This window comes from Notamacropus eugenii, chromosome 1 (genome assembly GCF_028372415.1).
Source record: "Notamacropus eugenii isolate mMacEug1 chromosome 1, mMacEug1.pri_v2, whole genome shotgun sequence".
In the NCBI taxonomy this organism is placed as follows: Eukaryota; Metazoa; Chordata; class Mammalia; order Diprotodontia; family Macropodidae; genus Notamacropus; species Notamacropus eugenii.
This window is the reverse complement of record NC_092872.1, coordinates 101378795-101394159: the sequence shown is the minus strand read 5'-3', so window position 1 is coordinate 101394159 and position 15365 is coordinate 101378795. Positions and strand designations below refer to the sequence as shown.

Sequence of the window (15365 nt, the reverse complement as noted above, 5' to 3'; positions counted from 1 at the left end):
TCAGTAGAGATTAAACTCTCATTTATTATATTAGCAAAAACCTATATTTGTTCTTTGAAGACAAGTCTGACTGATATATATAGAGTTCTATCAATTCCATTTAAGTCAATTCAGCAAACATTAAATTAATGTTTAAATTAAATTAAAGCATCTTCTATGTGCAAAGTCTTTTCTTTCCTAGTGAAAAGGTTGGCCATGATGAATCACAGGGTTAGAGATTGGACTCATAACTTCATGAGGTAGGGAACTTCCAAATGAGGCCAATTCTTCTACCTTCTGGAGCCCTTCTATCACTTGAAGGTCAGACTAGATATATTGGTCTAGGAGTCATTTGCATAGAGATGGTAGTTAAAAACATGGAAACTGATAATATCACCAAGGGAGAAAATATCCAAATAGAACAGGAATTCCCTGTCAAGGTCTGTAAATGTCTCTGTTTATAGATGAAATTGTACTAATGGTATAAAGCTGTGAAACACTATGGAGACAATTCACGACCACACAAAAGAGATTAGCTTAGCTATCCATCCATACTGGAAAAACAAACTGGATGAATATGTATGGTTAAGATTATGAAATATTTATGCATTGCCCATTGAGTTTGCCCATCTGTGTCTATATTTTGTGTAGTTTTGACAGATAAACAATAAGTTTAAGCAAGTGTACAACAAAAGGAGATTGGGATGGATCACACTTGGAAAATTCCACCATACTTTCAGTGACCCCAAACTGCTTACTGGTGTAAAAGCCCATCTTTTTAACACCAATATTCTCCTGATGATAGCTGCAAATTATGGAACAGAAGAAAAGTTATAAGTGACCCAAAGGGCAGTGGAAAGACTCATGGTAAGTCACTGCATCTGCTGCTCTGTCTGGTTTCAACTCTGTGGGTCATGATGCCCTTCCCAGAATAAGCTCATCACTTCCAAACTCACCACCATAATCCTAACTCAAGGCTTGATTGACACTGCCTCCCTCAGTTCCCTCTACACTCTGGAGGGCTGGAGGGCAGAGTAGCAAACTTCTCCCAACACCTTCCTGTACAGAGGGAAGAAACTGGACTTTTAGCTCCTTCTACATTACACCTGCTGCTCTGCCTAGTTTCAATTCTACAGAACAAGTTGCCCCTGCCCTGAGTATGTGGCACATAGTAGGCACTTAATAGATGTTTACTGGCTTGGATTGGTATAAATATACTGCAGAATATTGATAATTAATACTTGCTTATAAGAATTAGCATAAAACATCATTAAAGATGAATATGATTGGAAAAAAACATGGGCCAGTCATGTAGGGAGTAACTTTATCAATCTTCATTCTCTTCATCTTTATAGACTTCAAGCAAAACATGCAATACTGCAGAGTAAGAATTTTAAAATAAGACTGCCTGCTCTGGGAATGACTTATTATGTTATCAAGGATAAAGTACTTTACCTTTTCTTTCTGTCCTCACTTGTGAAGCAAGAATGATGATACCTACAGTTATTGGTTGTAGAACTGTGTCTTCTGGATTTTGCACTTTATGAATGATGTAACACCCAGAAAATGTCCAAAGAAATACAACTAAAATGGCCAAGAAGATAAGAAAGCATCTGAGAGAGGATAAATAATAAAATTAGAACTCTTCAACATGTTATCATAAAGGCTGATACATGTATATTCATAGTGGCTTTATTTGTAATAGTGAAAAAACTGGAAACAGCCTTTATGTCCAGTGAATGGCCTAATGCATTGTGGTATACTGAAACTATAAAATATTGCTATAAAATGAAAATAATAAAGATAAGGAAAACAAAGAAACATGGAAAGGCTTAAAGTGATGCAGTTGGAGAGAGAGCAAAATCTTCATGATATGCACATTGGCCATGACTACAAAATTTTTAAAAATTTAATTTAATTTTTTGAGTACCATTTTAAGTTCCAAGCTATCTCCCTCCTTCCCTCCCTACTAGGGAAGGCCACTATTTGAGATACACATGCACACGCACACACACACACACACACACACACACACACACACACATTAAAACCATACTCTGCGTACTTCTATTTATCAGTTCTTTCTCTAGAGATGGATATCTTCCTTCATATATGTGTATGTACATGTATCATATATAACATACATATATATAATATAATCATACTATGCATATTTCACTGTATCAGATCTTTCTCTGGAGATGGATAGCATTTCCTTTTTTGGTCCTTTGTAGCTGATTTCACTATAATACTCAGAATAGCTTCATCCTTCACAATTATTATTTGAATAATATCGCTGCTAGTCTATCCAATGTTCTCTTGGTTCTATGACTATAAAAATAAAGAGCACTGAAATCTGATAACATCCTCAGGATAAAAAGATTGGAAGGGGATATAGAAGCAAATAAGCTAGTTTCTTTATTGTTTTGCTAAAAACTTATATAGATAACTTTTTAAAATAGTTTGTAGTTCCTAAGTTTGTACATGATTTAATTTTTAATTGCATTTGTTCCTTTGAAGTTTTAATAGTTTTAAAGTTTTTTAAGTTTTAAAAATAGCTATTTTTTGAAGAAAAAAGGAAATATGAAGCCTGATAGGAAATTATATGATAAATGGCAAGGGCAGCAAATTTCAAGGGTCAAGGTGATTTTTGGAGGTGGAAAAGGGACTGACAAAAATACTGAAGTTTCTAAAATAATAAACTTACTAAACTTTGAATAAAACTTGTTGAACTTGTGCCAAATGAATTCCATTCAATAAGCTCTTATTAAGCAACTACCTCATGCAAAGAGGTAAGCAGAAGATGGGTTAGTAACAAAGAATTTTGACAGTCATATGATTATGGATTTAAAGTTGGAAGTGATCTTTGACATCCTCTCATCCAATGATGTCAAACTCAAATGGAAATGGGGGCCATTAAACCATAAACATAAGGATCCCTATGGGTCACATATTGACTTAGAAAACCACGTTAACATTATATTCTTTTGCATCTTTATTTATTTTGTTAAATATTTCCCAATTACATTTTAATTTGATTGGGGGCAACACTGCAATTGCTATCCATATGTCTGACACCTCTAGTCTAGTCCAACTTCTTCATTTTACTGTTGTGGAAACTGAGGTCCAGAGAAGTTAAATGGTGAACACAGATAGTAAAAAGCAGAGCTTAAATTTGAACCTGGAATTTCTGACTCCACCTTCTCTCCATTTTCAAGAAGCTTTCCATCTAGCTGAGGACATAAAACATGTTTGATGATGCAGATGTTGCTGATAATAATAATAACTTATATGAATGTAGTGTTTTAAAGATTATAAAACACTTTCCCCATAACCAGACTATAAGTTATATAGTACAAGTATTAATGCATTTTAAAGATGTGGGAAATGAGTCTCAGGGAAGTTGAGATTTGCTCTTGGTCACACAGTAGGTCACCAAGCTGTACTAAAACTCAGATCACCAGTTCCTAACATCATAGCAGGCTGGAAAGACAGTGTCATAAGAGAGCGTGCTGAACTTACAATCAGGAGACCTGGGTTAGAATACTCACATTTCTTTCTCTAAGCCTCATTTTTTTTCACCTATAAAATGAATATAATAATCATTGCATAAAGTACCATATGAACAAAACACTATAAATATGAATTATTGGATCATTCCAAGTCATTAAACCTATGTGAATAGGAGACTAGTTTGTGCAGTTGACATAAATAAGGAAGTTGCCTAGGGGTAGCTTGTTTTGGGGAAGATGATGAATGAGCTTTTTGTTTTGAATATTTCAAATTTGAAGTGACAGCAGAACATTCAAGTGGAAATATCCTGTAGACATTAGAGTTTTTTCTTTTTCTTTTTTTTAATGAATAAGTATTCATTTCCCCTCCATACTTCCTAGTTCTTCCCCTCCCCAACTGAAAAAGAAGAAAAAAACAAAGCCCTGGTAGCAAATCAACATGCAATATTCACACTGACCGTATCCAAAACATGTATGTTCTGATTCTTCATCTTGAGTCCATCAACTCTCTGTCTGTAAGTGAGGAGCAGCATCAGTCCTCTGGAACTGTGGTGTTCATTTCATTGATCAGGGCTCTTAAGTCTTTCAAAATTGGGCTAGAAAATCAGACCATTGGAGAGTAAGGACTGGAGATCAGGACTGCTGGCAGTATGGATTTGAAGATGATTCAGTTTAGGTTTCAGGTCTTTGAGAGGTTGTTTTTTTAAGAGAGAAGAGCTACTGTTGAAGATTGAGCCTTAGGGAATATTTGTAGTTAGTGAGAGGCAAGAAGAGGGACCTTGAAGTAAAGAGAGAAGGAGAGATGGGACAATCAAAATACTACATTTAGTGTCTCAGAAGCCAAGGATCTTGACTTGGAAGTTCAAGGGGAAACAGGTAATAAGTAGCAGACCTGGGATTCAGATCCACAAGGTCTGACTTCAAATCTATCATGCTTACTACTGTACCACACACTCTCTTCCTTTCCTTAAGGAATTTTCAACCTATTTGGAGAGGTGAGATATGTTTTTTCTAGGAGGAAAAGCTCATTAATGTCAGATGCTGAAGGGAGATCAAGGAGAATGGTTATTGGAAAAAAGCCATTGGATCTGACAGAGGGGAGACCCTTGGTAATCTTCTAGAGTAGTGCTTCTTGAACTTTTTCTACTCAGGGCCCCTTTTCACAAGAGAAATTTTTACGCAACCTTGGGTACATAGCTACATAAAATCGGTATACAAATCAATCGTTTACTTATAATAAATCACAAAGAAATTTATTTTAAAACAATTCTTTAGTATACCTATGTTTCTATCATTTATTAAAGATGAAAGAAAATTTGCATATTAATGAAATGATGTGCTTATTTATTTTTACATAAGGAATTAAATATTGGCAGAATATTTGATAGTGTAGGACGCGGAGCACCTTCAATGGTTTTCAGAGTTGATTGATATTTTGATTTTATAATCATCAATGCTGAGAATACTGCTTTGCATAAATACAAAAGTACAAAATGACAAGAATTGTGTTTAGGGCCTTTGCAAAAATTGATGGAAATTCTGTACTAATCCCAAGCCAAAATTCTTTTAATGATTTTTTAGGAAACTCAAGTTTTAAACCTGTGTCTCTTGATAACTTGGCAAATTCTTCTTGAACTTTTAATGGTAGATGACTGACTTTTTTATTTCAGTTGAGTATGGTTTATGAACCCAACTTAGTTTTTTAGAATCAAAATTTGAAGTGAAGTAACTGTTTCTCTAGCCACTTCAGATGATCAATTATAACTCATAATTAAATCTTTGGGAAGGTTATTTCAGTTATAAAATCATCTGTAGCTGTAAACATTTCTGAAGAACCATTTTCCACCCTATTCTTTCATATGTTAACTTTTTAAGTAAAACTTTCAATTTTATCTTTTAACATAAATATATTACAATTTTTCTTTGAGGTGACATGTTTAAATCGTTGAATTTTTCAACAATATTTGACAGATAATACAGTTTTGGAAGCTGTAAGTCATTGTGAAGAAAATTAACAAAATCAGATTTCTGCTCAGGCAAAAATATAACATCTTCATCTTTCAGTTTCAAGGATTTGTTTAAACTTTGCCCTCTTGAGAGCCACATGATTCAACATATTTTCTTTTTCTTGTCAATTTAGGTATACTACAATCTGGTAGCAAAAACTCTGCCTTGTTATCATCAGTTTTTTTTTACTCTTCTGTCTAAATTTAGTCATTTATCCATAACAAAAAAACAAATTTTTGTCCTAAAATACAAGTAGACATTGCTAATAATTTCTCAAATAAATACTAGCTTTAATTTAATGAAATTATATTTATTTGTACTTAATTAAAAAATGTATGTTTATACTTATATACACATACAGTAGTGATGATGGAGAAATATTATTAAAGGGCTTTTGTCTTGCTGCAATTAAACACTGAAGTTTCTGTATAACAGTAATTTTTAAAATCAAACATTCTAACACAATACAATCCAAAGATATACTAATTTAATGCATGCTGAGGAATGACAGTAGGAAAAATTATTTTTATTTTCAGTAATTAAACTATTACGTTTCTGTAAGAACTGGAAACTTTGTATGTACAGTAAAAACACTGCACTTCATAGCATACAATAGTCTTGAATCTGAGCAAAGTTGTTTCTGGCAGCGTTTGTTGCCATTGTGTACATGATGGCATGTGCAGTGCAAAGTGCGCATGTTGTGTGTTCAGAAACAAGGCTATGATAAAGTCACACGATGCAACATGGGCAAGTGCTGCTAGAAATACCTTGGATTCATACACATTTGATTTTGAATTAATTTTTGATCATTGCACATTCAGAAACTTTTCATATTGCTAAATTTTTCATGACCCCCACATTCAGTTAAACAACCCCATATGGGATTTCAACCCACACTTTAAGAAGCATTATTAGAATGTGATTCCTGTGAAGACAAACTAAAATGCAGAAAGATAAGGGTTTCCAGCACTCTTCTGAGAAGTTTGTTAGTGAAAGAAAGGATAGAAATAGGATGGTAGATAGGATAATAATGAAATGAAGCAAAGATTTTTTGGATTGTTTTCCCAAGATAGGAAGATGTAAACATTTAACTATAAGAGATAGTATAGGATGAAAATAGGTCAAGATTAATTATATAAATTAATGGATTAACTTAATTAAAATAAATGACTTACTTAAGTGAATGGATTAAATGTATTCATTAATATTTTTAATCTATGATTAGTTATTAAACAAAGTTAGGGATGTTTGACTCAGCACAGTGCCTGGCACATAGTAAATACTTTTTCATTCATTTGAAAGTGGACATAATGGAATATAATAATGTCCTCCCTGATGTGGTACTACCGGAAACAAAATATTTTATTGGATAGGCGGTCAAACCTACAGTCTCTTCCTTATTTTCCTACCAAAATGCAAACAAACTCAACTACTGCCTTGATTGTAAAGCACTTTAAAATATAAATCACATTAGTAAATGACCACAGTAATCTAGTATTTGATTAATGCAAAGACTCAAGCTTTTAGGACAAGAACTATTTCACAAATCTTGCTGGGAAAACTGCAAAACAGATTGGAAAAAATTAGGTATAGGTCAGCATGTCACACTGGATGTCAAGACAAGGTCAAAATGAATAAATGATTTAGACATAAAAGGTGATACCATAAACAAATACCTGTCAGATCTATGGATAAGGGAAGAATTTACGACCAAAAAAAGAGACAGAGAGCATTATGGTATATAAAGTATATATAATTTTGGTTATAGTAAATTTAAAAGATTTTACATAAACAAAAATCAATGCAACCAAAATTAGAAGGAAAGCAGAAAACTGGGGGGGGGGGGGGTGGCGAGGTTGCAACAAATTTCTCTGAGAAAGTCCTTATTTCTCAAATACATAGAAAACAGTCAAGTCCATAAGAATACAAGTCATTCCCCAATTGATAAATGGTCAAAGGATATGAATAGACAGTTTTCAAAAGAATAAATCAAAGCTATCTATAGTCATATGAAAAAATGCTCTAAATCACTATTGATTAGAGAAATAAAAATTAAAACAACTCTGAACTATGACCCCACACCTGTCAGACTAGTTCATATGACAGAAAAGGAAAATGACAAATGCTGGAGGGGATGTGGGAAAATTGGGACATTAATGCACTACTGGTGCATCCAACCATTCTGGAGAGTAATTCGGAACTATGCCCAAATGACTATAAAACTGTGCATATCTTTTGACACAGCAATGCCACTACTAGGTCTGTATCCTGAAGAGATTAAAGTAAAAGATCAATTTGTACAGAAAGATTTATAGCTCTTTTTTCTTGTGGTAGCAAAGAATTTGAAACTGAGGGAATGACTATCAATTGGGGAATGACTGAACAAGTTGTGGTATATGATTATGCTAGAATACTATTGTGCTATAAGAAATGATGTGCAGAATGCTTTTAGAAAAACCTGGAAAGAGTTGTATGAACTGATGCAAAGTGAAGTGAGCAGAACCAGGAGAACATTGTACACAGTAACAGCAATATCATAAGGATGATCAGTTGTGAATGACATCTATTCTCAGGATTAGAATGATCCAAGATAATTCTAAAGGACTTAATGAAAAATGCTCTCCACTTCCAGGGAAAGAACTGATGGAGTATGAATACAGATCAAAGCACACTTTTAAAAACGTAATTATTCTTATTTTTTTTATCTATGTTTTCCTTTGCAATATGGCTAATTTGGAATTATGTTTTACACATGTACAATCAACATGTAATTATTTGCTGCCTTAGGGAAGCAGGGGGAGGAAGAAAGGTGAGAATTTGGAAGTCAAACTTTTTTTTAAAATGAAAGTTAAAAATTGTTTTTACATGTAATTTGAAAAAAAAATAGACTGTCAGAAAATATAATATAAAATCAATCAATAGGCATTTATGAAGCCCCTATTATGTGCTAGGCTGTGTTCTAGGTGCTGGGGATACAAGTATCAAAAAATAAAACAATCCCTACCCTCAAGGAGCTTACATTCTAGTGGGAAAATAGCAAGTAAATATATAAGTATATGCAACATAAATATAAAGTGAACAATACAGATACAAAGAAGTTAAACACAAGGTAATTTGGAAGAAAGGGCAGTAGCAGCTAGGAAGATAGAGAAAGGCCTCAGAGAATGTGGGGAGTGAGGGCATTCCAGGCATGCTATCAATATACAAGTTATTTTCAAATTTGTGTGTGGAAAAGAGAGAAGTAGAAGGGATTAAGAAGACTTGGCAAGAATACAGAAAAGCAAGGAAGGTTCAGAAAAAGAAAACAAAACATCTATTTCTGCTCCACTGAACTACACTGAAAGCTTTAGACTGTGAAACACAACAAAATGTGTCAAGTCCTCAAAGAGATGGTAGTACCAGATCATTTTACTTGTCTCCTGAGGAAGGTGTTTGTAAGCTAAGAAGCAACAGGTAGAACCAAACAAGAAAAGATTGTAGCATAAAAGATGTCATCAAAAATCTTTAAAATGTTTGATCAATGATGATCAATTTTAGATCAAAGAAATATATTGTTGAATAAAATGGGCTGGTCATGTAAGAACAAGAGATAACACAGTCCATTGTGTTACTCTGGTATCCTCAAAATGTCAAGGGAATTTTGAAAAGGTTCCATATTGTTGGGTGGATTGCAAAATTGAAGGGTTATCTGTGACATTGCAAGTACATTGGAGTATTGAAATGTCAAAAGAAATCTCAAAAGTTCACTTGTAGAATTCTCTGATATGATTTATAGATTTTTGAGTTTTTAATTAAAAGAATTTTTACTATGAACTTAGCAAACTTCAACTCTGAACTTATATATAGTGTTTTAAAAAATTGTGTATTAAATTTAACATTATGGTGAAGGGTGATAGATTGAGATGTACAATGAGACATATATTTTCAGACGTCATCAGTGTATAGATTTGTGTTGCATGAGCATAGTTATTTGTTACAATCAAGGACTTTTATTGGGTAGCAAAATTGGAGGGAGTGAGAGGGTAATGATAGTAATACTAAATAAAAAAGGAAGAAACTAAAGGAAAGAGTATCAATAAATCATTTTTAAAAAACACAGAAGAGAGTAGAATAAACTTTAGAAAGGACATAGACAAGTGGGACAATGTTGGAACACCAAAAAAAAAAACAAAAAAAACCCAAAAAACCCCAAACTGTAAGCTATAAGTGAAGTCACAGTTTTGTGATACCTTTTTTTTTCTGTTCTTTGTATAAGGAAATGTTCATGTATGCTTGTTGATTTGTATGATCTGTCAAGTTCATAATAGCAAAAAGGAAATATTTTTTAAATGTTGCACGATATTTTTAAGAAAACTTCTCAGCTTATAGTGATCCCTTTATAAACTTCCTTTTGCTCTCCTCTGTATGTTTTTTTAAAAAGTTGTTGCTTTTCTTTTGACTCACAATGATTATCTAAAAGTTTTTCCACATGTATACAACTGTCCCCACCCATTCCCAACCCTCATCTACTAGACATTCTCCCTTATAACAAATAAGTATAGTTTAAACAAAATTAATGCAAGGCATCTCGGTGATGCAGTAAATAGAGTGCCAGGCCTGGAGTTAGGAAGATTCATCTTCCCGAGTTCAAGTCTGGCCTCACACATGTAGTAGCTGTGTGACTTTGGACAAGTCACTTAACATTATTTGCCTCAGTTCTTAATCTGTAAAATGAGCCAGAGAAGGAAATGACAAACCACACCAGTATCTTTGTCAAAATAATCCCAACTGGGGTCATGAAGAGTCAGGTATGACTGAACAACAAACAGAACAGTTCTGCAATTGGCCATGGCTGAAATGTACGTTTCTTTCAAGAAGTGAACATGTATCATCTTCAGTCATATGAAGTAATTGTTGGATATTTCATTTATCAATGTTCTTAAGTCATTCAGTCATTTTCCTTAGCATTATTTTAGCCATTAAGAGCAGCTAGATGGTGCAGTAGATAGAGCACCAGTACAAGAGTCAGGAGGATCTGAGTTCCAATCTCACCTCAGACACTTGACACTCACTACCTGTGTGACCTTGGGCAAGTCACTTAACCCCAATTGCCTCATCCAGGATCATCTCCACTCATCCTGATGAATATCTGGTCACTGGATTCAGATGACTCTGGAGGAGAAGGGAGGCTGGTGACCTGCACAGCCCTCCCTCACTCAGAACAAAGTCAAGTGCAAGTCATGTCATTATTTCTCTGATGGCATGGTCTTCTTCGGCAACAAAGGACGAACGCACACATTTTAGCTACTGAATAAATCGTTCTCCTGTTTCTGCTTACTTCATTTTGCAACAGGTCAAACAAGTCTTCCCAGTTTTCTCTGAATCTATTCTTTTCATCACTCTGTATGAAATGATATTCCATATTCCATTTTCCCCAGTTGTTTCCCAATTGACTGGCACTTCCTTACTTTCTAGTTCCTTATTAAATCAAACAGTATTGCTGTAAATATTTGTTAGACTTGGCTCCTTTCCTTTTGTCCTTCATCTGTTTAGGGTAAATGCCTAGTAGTACGTAGTAAAATCACTCTGTTAAAGGATAGGTACAGTAGAGTGACATTTGAGGAATAGTTTCAAATTGCTTTCCTTAATGGATGAACCAATTCATAGTTCCTCCAGTAGTACGTTAGGGTGCCTGCATTCCCACAACTCTTCCAACAACTACTATTTTTATTTTCTGTTATTCTGATCACTCTGAGGTAGAACCACAGAGTTGTTTTAATGTACAATTATCTGATTATTAATTATTTGGAGTTTTTATCTACAACCATTGAGAGCCTATGGTTCTTCTTTTGAAACTGCCTGCTTAAACCCTTTGACCATTTATCTATTGGAGGATATATATTTTAAATATATAAGCATACTGACAAATATTTATCATTATGATGAAAATATATTACATAATATTTATCATTATATTTTATGTTATTAGAGAAATAGTTTATATTCCTTATATATTTTGTATTGTATATTATATTATAATTGTTTATATTTTATATTGTACATTTATATTTTGTTATACAATATCTTATCATTAGAATAATATACACAAATATGTATCTGCACATATTTATATAGAGATAAAAATATATGTGTAAATACGTATATTTCTATACATACATCATATGTGTATGTATATGTTTTAGATTATTTCCTAGTCCAAAAAACTTACAGGCAGCCCTTCATTTAACCATGATCTGAAGAAGAGCCCATGAATGAATCATAATCTTTAATATCTTGCTAACTTTGCTCTCCAGAAAGTGTAAGGAGACTTCTCTGAGTAAATTGTCCCAAATTTTGATGTGTTTTCCCCTTTTATCTCTTTTTGCCATCTATGTAATTTTATACCTGTGGACTTTGTTATAATGAATGCTTGAGTGCCTTTGATCTTTAAAAAAAAAAAAAAGTCATCCAACCAGCTCTGAAGAATTACTTTGAGCTACAGAAAACAGGCAAAAATTATGAAAGAGATTGGTAAGAGGCAGAAGACCCTCAAGTATTTTATTCTTGTGATGCAAATTATGCAAAATACTTTAGGCAAAACTTTGCTCTGTTTAAGCAGCAAGAAAATTATAAACTGGGAGAGAAGGCTGCCATACTGTTTTTAAAAATTTGAAGTATATAGTATTCATAGTTGAGATTTTCATTTACTTTCATGCTTTGCAAAACACTTTGCCTATATTATCTCATTTGACCCCTCTGACAATTCTATGAGGTAGGTACTACTGGTACTCCCATCTTACAGGCAAGGAACTTGAGGCACAGAGAAGCTAAATCACTTCTCCAGTCTCATAGCTGAGGTGGAATCCAAACTTGGGTCTTCCAGACTCCAGGGCCAGCTGTCTCTCTAGTGGACTTTGTCAAGTAAGAAGGAAAAGAGTAATAATCTGAATCTGAGTTTTAACTAGTTACAGCTAAAGCAGAAAATGGACAATAAAATACAATGTATTCCCAAACCACACCTTCTTGATTATGGTGTGTGATATTTACTTAAAGAAAAGCATTTACCTTAAGGCTGATTGCCCCAGTTTCCTCATTTCTAGGATAGATTTAACTTTACATCCATGTTTAATCTACTTTAAGTAGTCTAGTATCTTCTCTACAAAAGATGTTGAAGGGAAACAAAGATACAGACAGAGAAGGGATAGAGATAAGATTAGATGAGGAGTGGAGAGGAGAAAGGGATGAAAGAAAGGATGAGACTGGGAAAGAAATGAGAGAGAGAGAGAGAGAGAGAGAGAGAGAGAGAGAGAGAGAGAGAGAGAGAGAGAGAGAGAGACAGAGAGAGACAGAGAGACAGAGAGACAGAGAGAGACAGAGAGAGACAGAGACAGAGACAGAGACAGAGAGAGACAGAGAGAAGAGAGGCAGGCAGGCAGAGAGGCTTATGCGCTCTGTCCTGGCTTACACAATAGGCTAGTCACAGATCTGACGGCAAAGGCGTAAAGGCTCGGTACATTGGCCAAGGTTCGCGACATAGTTTTGCCTGAGGAACCATAGAGTGCAAAGTTTTCCAAACAGCACCAAGTAGTCACCCCATCAGTGACAATGGGAGAGACTGACTCTCTAGGTTGGGTTCTGGCTGCCGTCTATTTAAAGGGAGGAAATGGGAAGGAAGAGAGACCATTAGAAAAGAGCTACATTTACAGCTAATAATCCCGATGCTGTTACTAGTGCACCCACGGAGGAGAGTTACTGTTTCTGTTACTGGTCTGGGAAGTCCCAGGGAGAGAGAGGGAAGGAGCGTGTGTGTGTGTGCATACGTGTGTGTATGAGGGTGTGCATGTGTGTGCGTTCTCCTCAAGCCCTGCAGAAGTGAAAACTCCAAGGGTTTTCTGGGCTCAGGTTTCCGTGCAAGAGGAAGGTGACAGACAGACCGGGGTGAGCTGGCAGCCAGCCGCAGCTGGAGGGCTGGGCCCTCCCCCTGGGTGATTTCAGTGAAGGTGAAAATGCGGAAGTTTCCACCCAGAATTGACAGATGAGGCTCACTTCTCCCTCAGCATGCCCGGCTGCCGCTGCTCCCTTGCTCTGCCCAGCCCAGGACCCTAGAAACCACGCAGGAGAGAGCACCCGGCATGGCCACGCTGCCCACCGCCGAGCGCAGGGCGTTCGCCCTCAAGATCAACAGGTAAGGCGATCCCGGCGGACTCGCAGACAAAGTTTGTGCGGGGCAGTTGGAGGGGGAGCGTCAGTGCTGAAGCTGGGGTGACGAGATAGACCCAAGCACCAGGCAGCCCACTGAGTCCGGAGCGAGGGGCGACCCTTTGGAGAGCCTGGATGACTGATCGCCCGTCCTGCGTGCGTGCGTGTGCAAGTGTGTGTGTGTGCGTGCGTGCGTGTGCAAGTGTGTGTGTGCGTGTGTCTGTGTGTGTGCGTGTGTCTGTGTGGTGTGTGTGTGTGTGAGTGTGTGTGTGGTGTGTGTGGTGTGTGTGGTGTGTGTGTGGTGTGTGTGTGTTTGTGTGTGTGTGTGGTGTGTGTGCGTGCGTGTGTGTGTGTGTGTGGTGTGTGTGTGTTTGTGTGTGTGTGTGGTGTGTGTGCGTGCGTGTGTGTGTGTGTGTGTGCGTGTGTCTGTGTGTGTGCGTGTGTGGTGTGTGTGTGTGAGTGTGTGTGTGGTGTGTGTGCGTGCGTGTGTGTGGTGTGTGTGGTGTCTGTGTGTGCGTGTGTGTGTGTGGTGTGTGTGTGTGTGGTGTATTCATTAAAAGAATCCCCTGCTGGGATTCATTTTAAAGCGGTGCTTTCAGCGTCTTCTCCCGGAGCTGCGCACCGCTGGCTTCTGTTGCTGTGAGACATTTCCCTCCGCGGCGGCTCCGAGCCTAAAAGTCTCCCTCTCCCATCCCCATTCCTGCCCTCCTGGTGTCATTCAGTTCCGAGCTTTTCCTTCTCCCGCGCTGTCGGGCTGTTCTCTTAAAGTCCGTCTCCACTCGTCCCGCACCAACCTCTGTCCTGCCCCCTCTTGGCAGAACCCAGCCCGGTTTAACAGAGAAGACACATCTTTCACCTAGCAGTTTGAGTCCGGTTGGTGTTTGGGCAGTGACAGACGGGCCCTGGGACTTGTGAAAGAAAAGTCATATCTGGTTCGGGGAGGGGTGAGGGTGGGGTCCTTCAGAAACTACAGTTTCAGAGGTTGGCTGTAAGGAAAAGGTACAGACAGACAGAGACAGAGAGACAGACAGACAGAGAGAGAGAGAGAGAGAGACAGAGAGAGACAGAGAGAGACAGAGAGAGACAGAGAAACATTTCAAGAAGTGGGAGGATTGGAGGCGACTGCCCATCCCTTCTGATTTTGCCATTTCAAAAAATAGCCTGACTCCTGCTGCCACTGCTATTTTTATACCCTTTTCAAGAGAAGCTATGAAGTGGAAAAAGTGATTTTAAAAAAATTCTACATTTAAATAAACAAAAAGGGTTGGCAAGTATCTAAGGGCATTTTAAAAACCGTTTATGTAGCCTGAGCAGTGCAGCAAAGTCCACTTGGGACGTGGTTCCTATCCCTAGGGTTTATAATCTTTTTTTTCCTGACCCGTGACTTCATAGGTGCAGGGAACTTCTGGGCTGGAAACTGCTCCCAGCTACATAGCATGGCAACTAGTCTGTAACATATATTTTTTTAAATAATATTTTCTAAAAATTTATATTCTTAAAGAGCTGTATACGACATTGGACCGTGATGTAACTTTTCTTGTTACTCAGGTGGCAGAGGTAGGGTCTGGACCCAGGTCTTCCTGACTCTAAAGCCAACGTGCTTCCTATCCATTAGACCAGTACTACCTTTGATACAGTACAAATAAAGAGAGACCAAACATAAGCACATTTTTACCTTTGGCACTTGGC

At 36.8% G+C, this 15365-nt stretch overlaps 1 protein-coding gene across 2 annotated transcripts in view; it reads left to right on the top strand.

The window, feature by feature from the left end:
* The first annotated feature begins 13343 nt into the window (after positions 1-13343).
* DOCK8 (dedicator of cytokinesis 8) overlaps positions 13344-15365 on the top strand; it is a 315501-nt gene continuing 313479 nt past the window's right edge. The window contains exon 1 of one of the 2 annotated variants that reach the window (XM_072610925.1): positions 13344-13662. In XM_072610925.1, coding sequence (XP_072467026.1) covers positions 13610-13662 — 53 coding nt within the window. In that variant the 5' untranslated portion in view covers positions 13344-13609. The remainder of the gene's footprint in view (positions 13663-15365) is intronic. The other variant, XM_072610934.1, reaches the window with a different exon arrangement.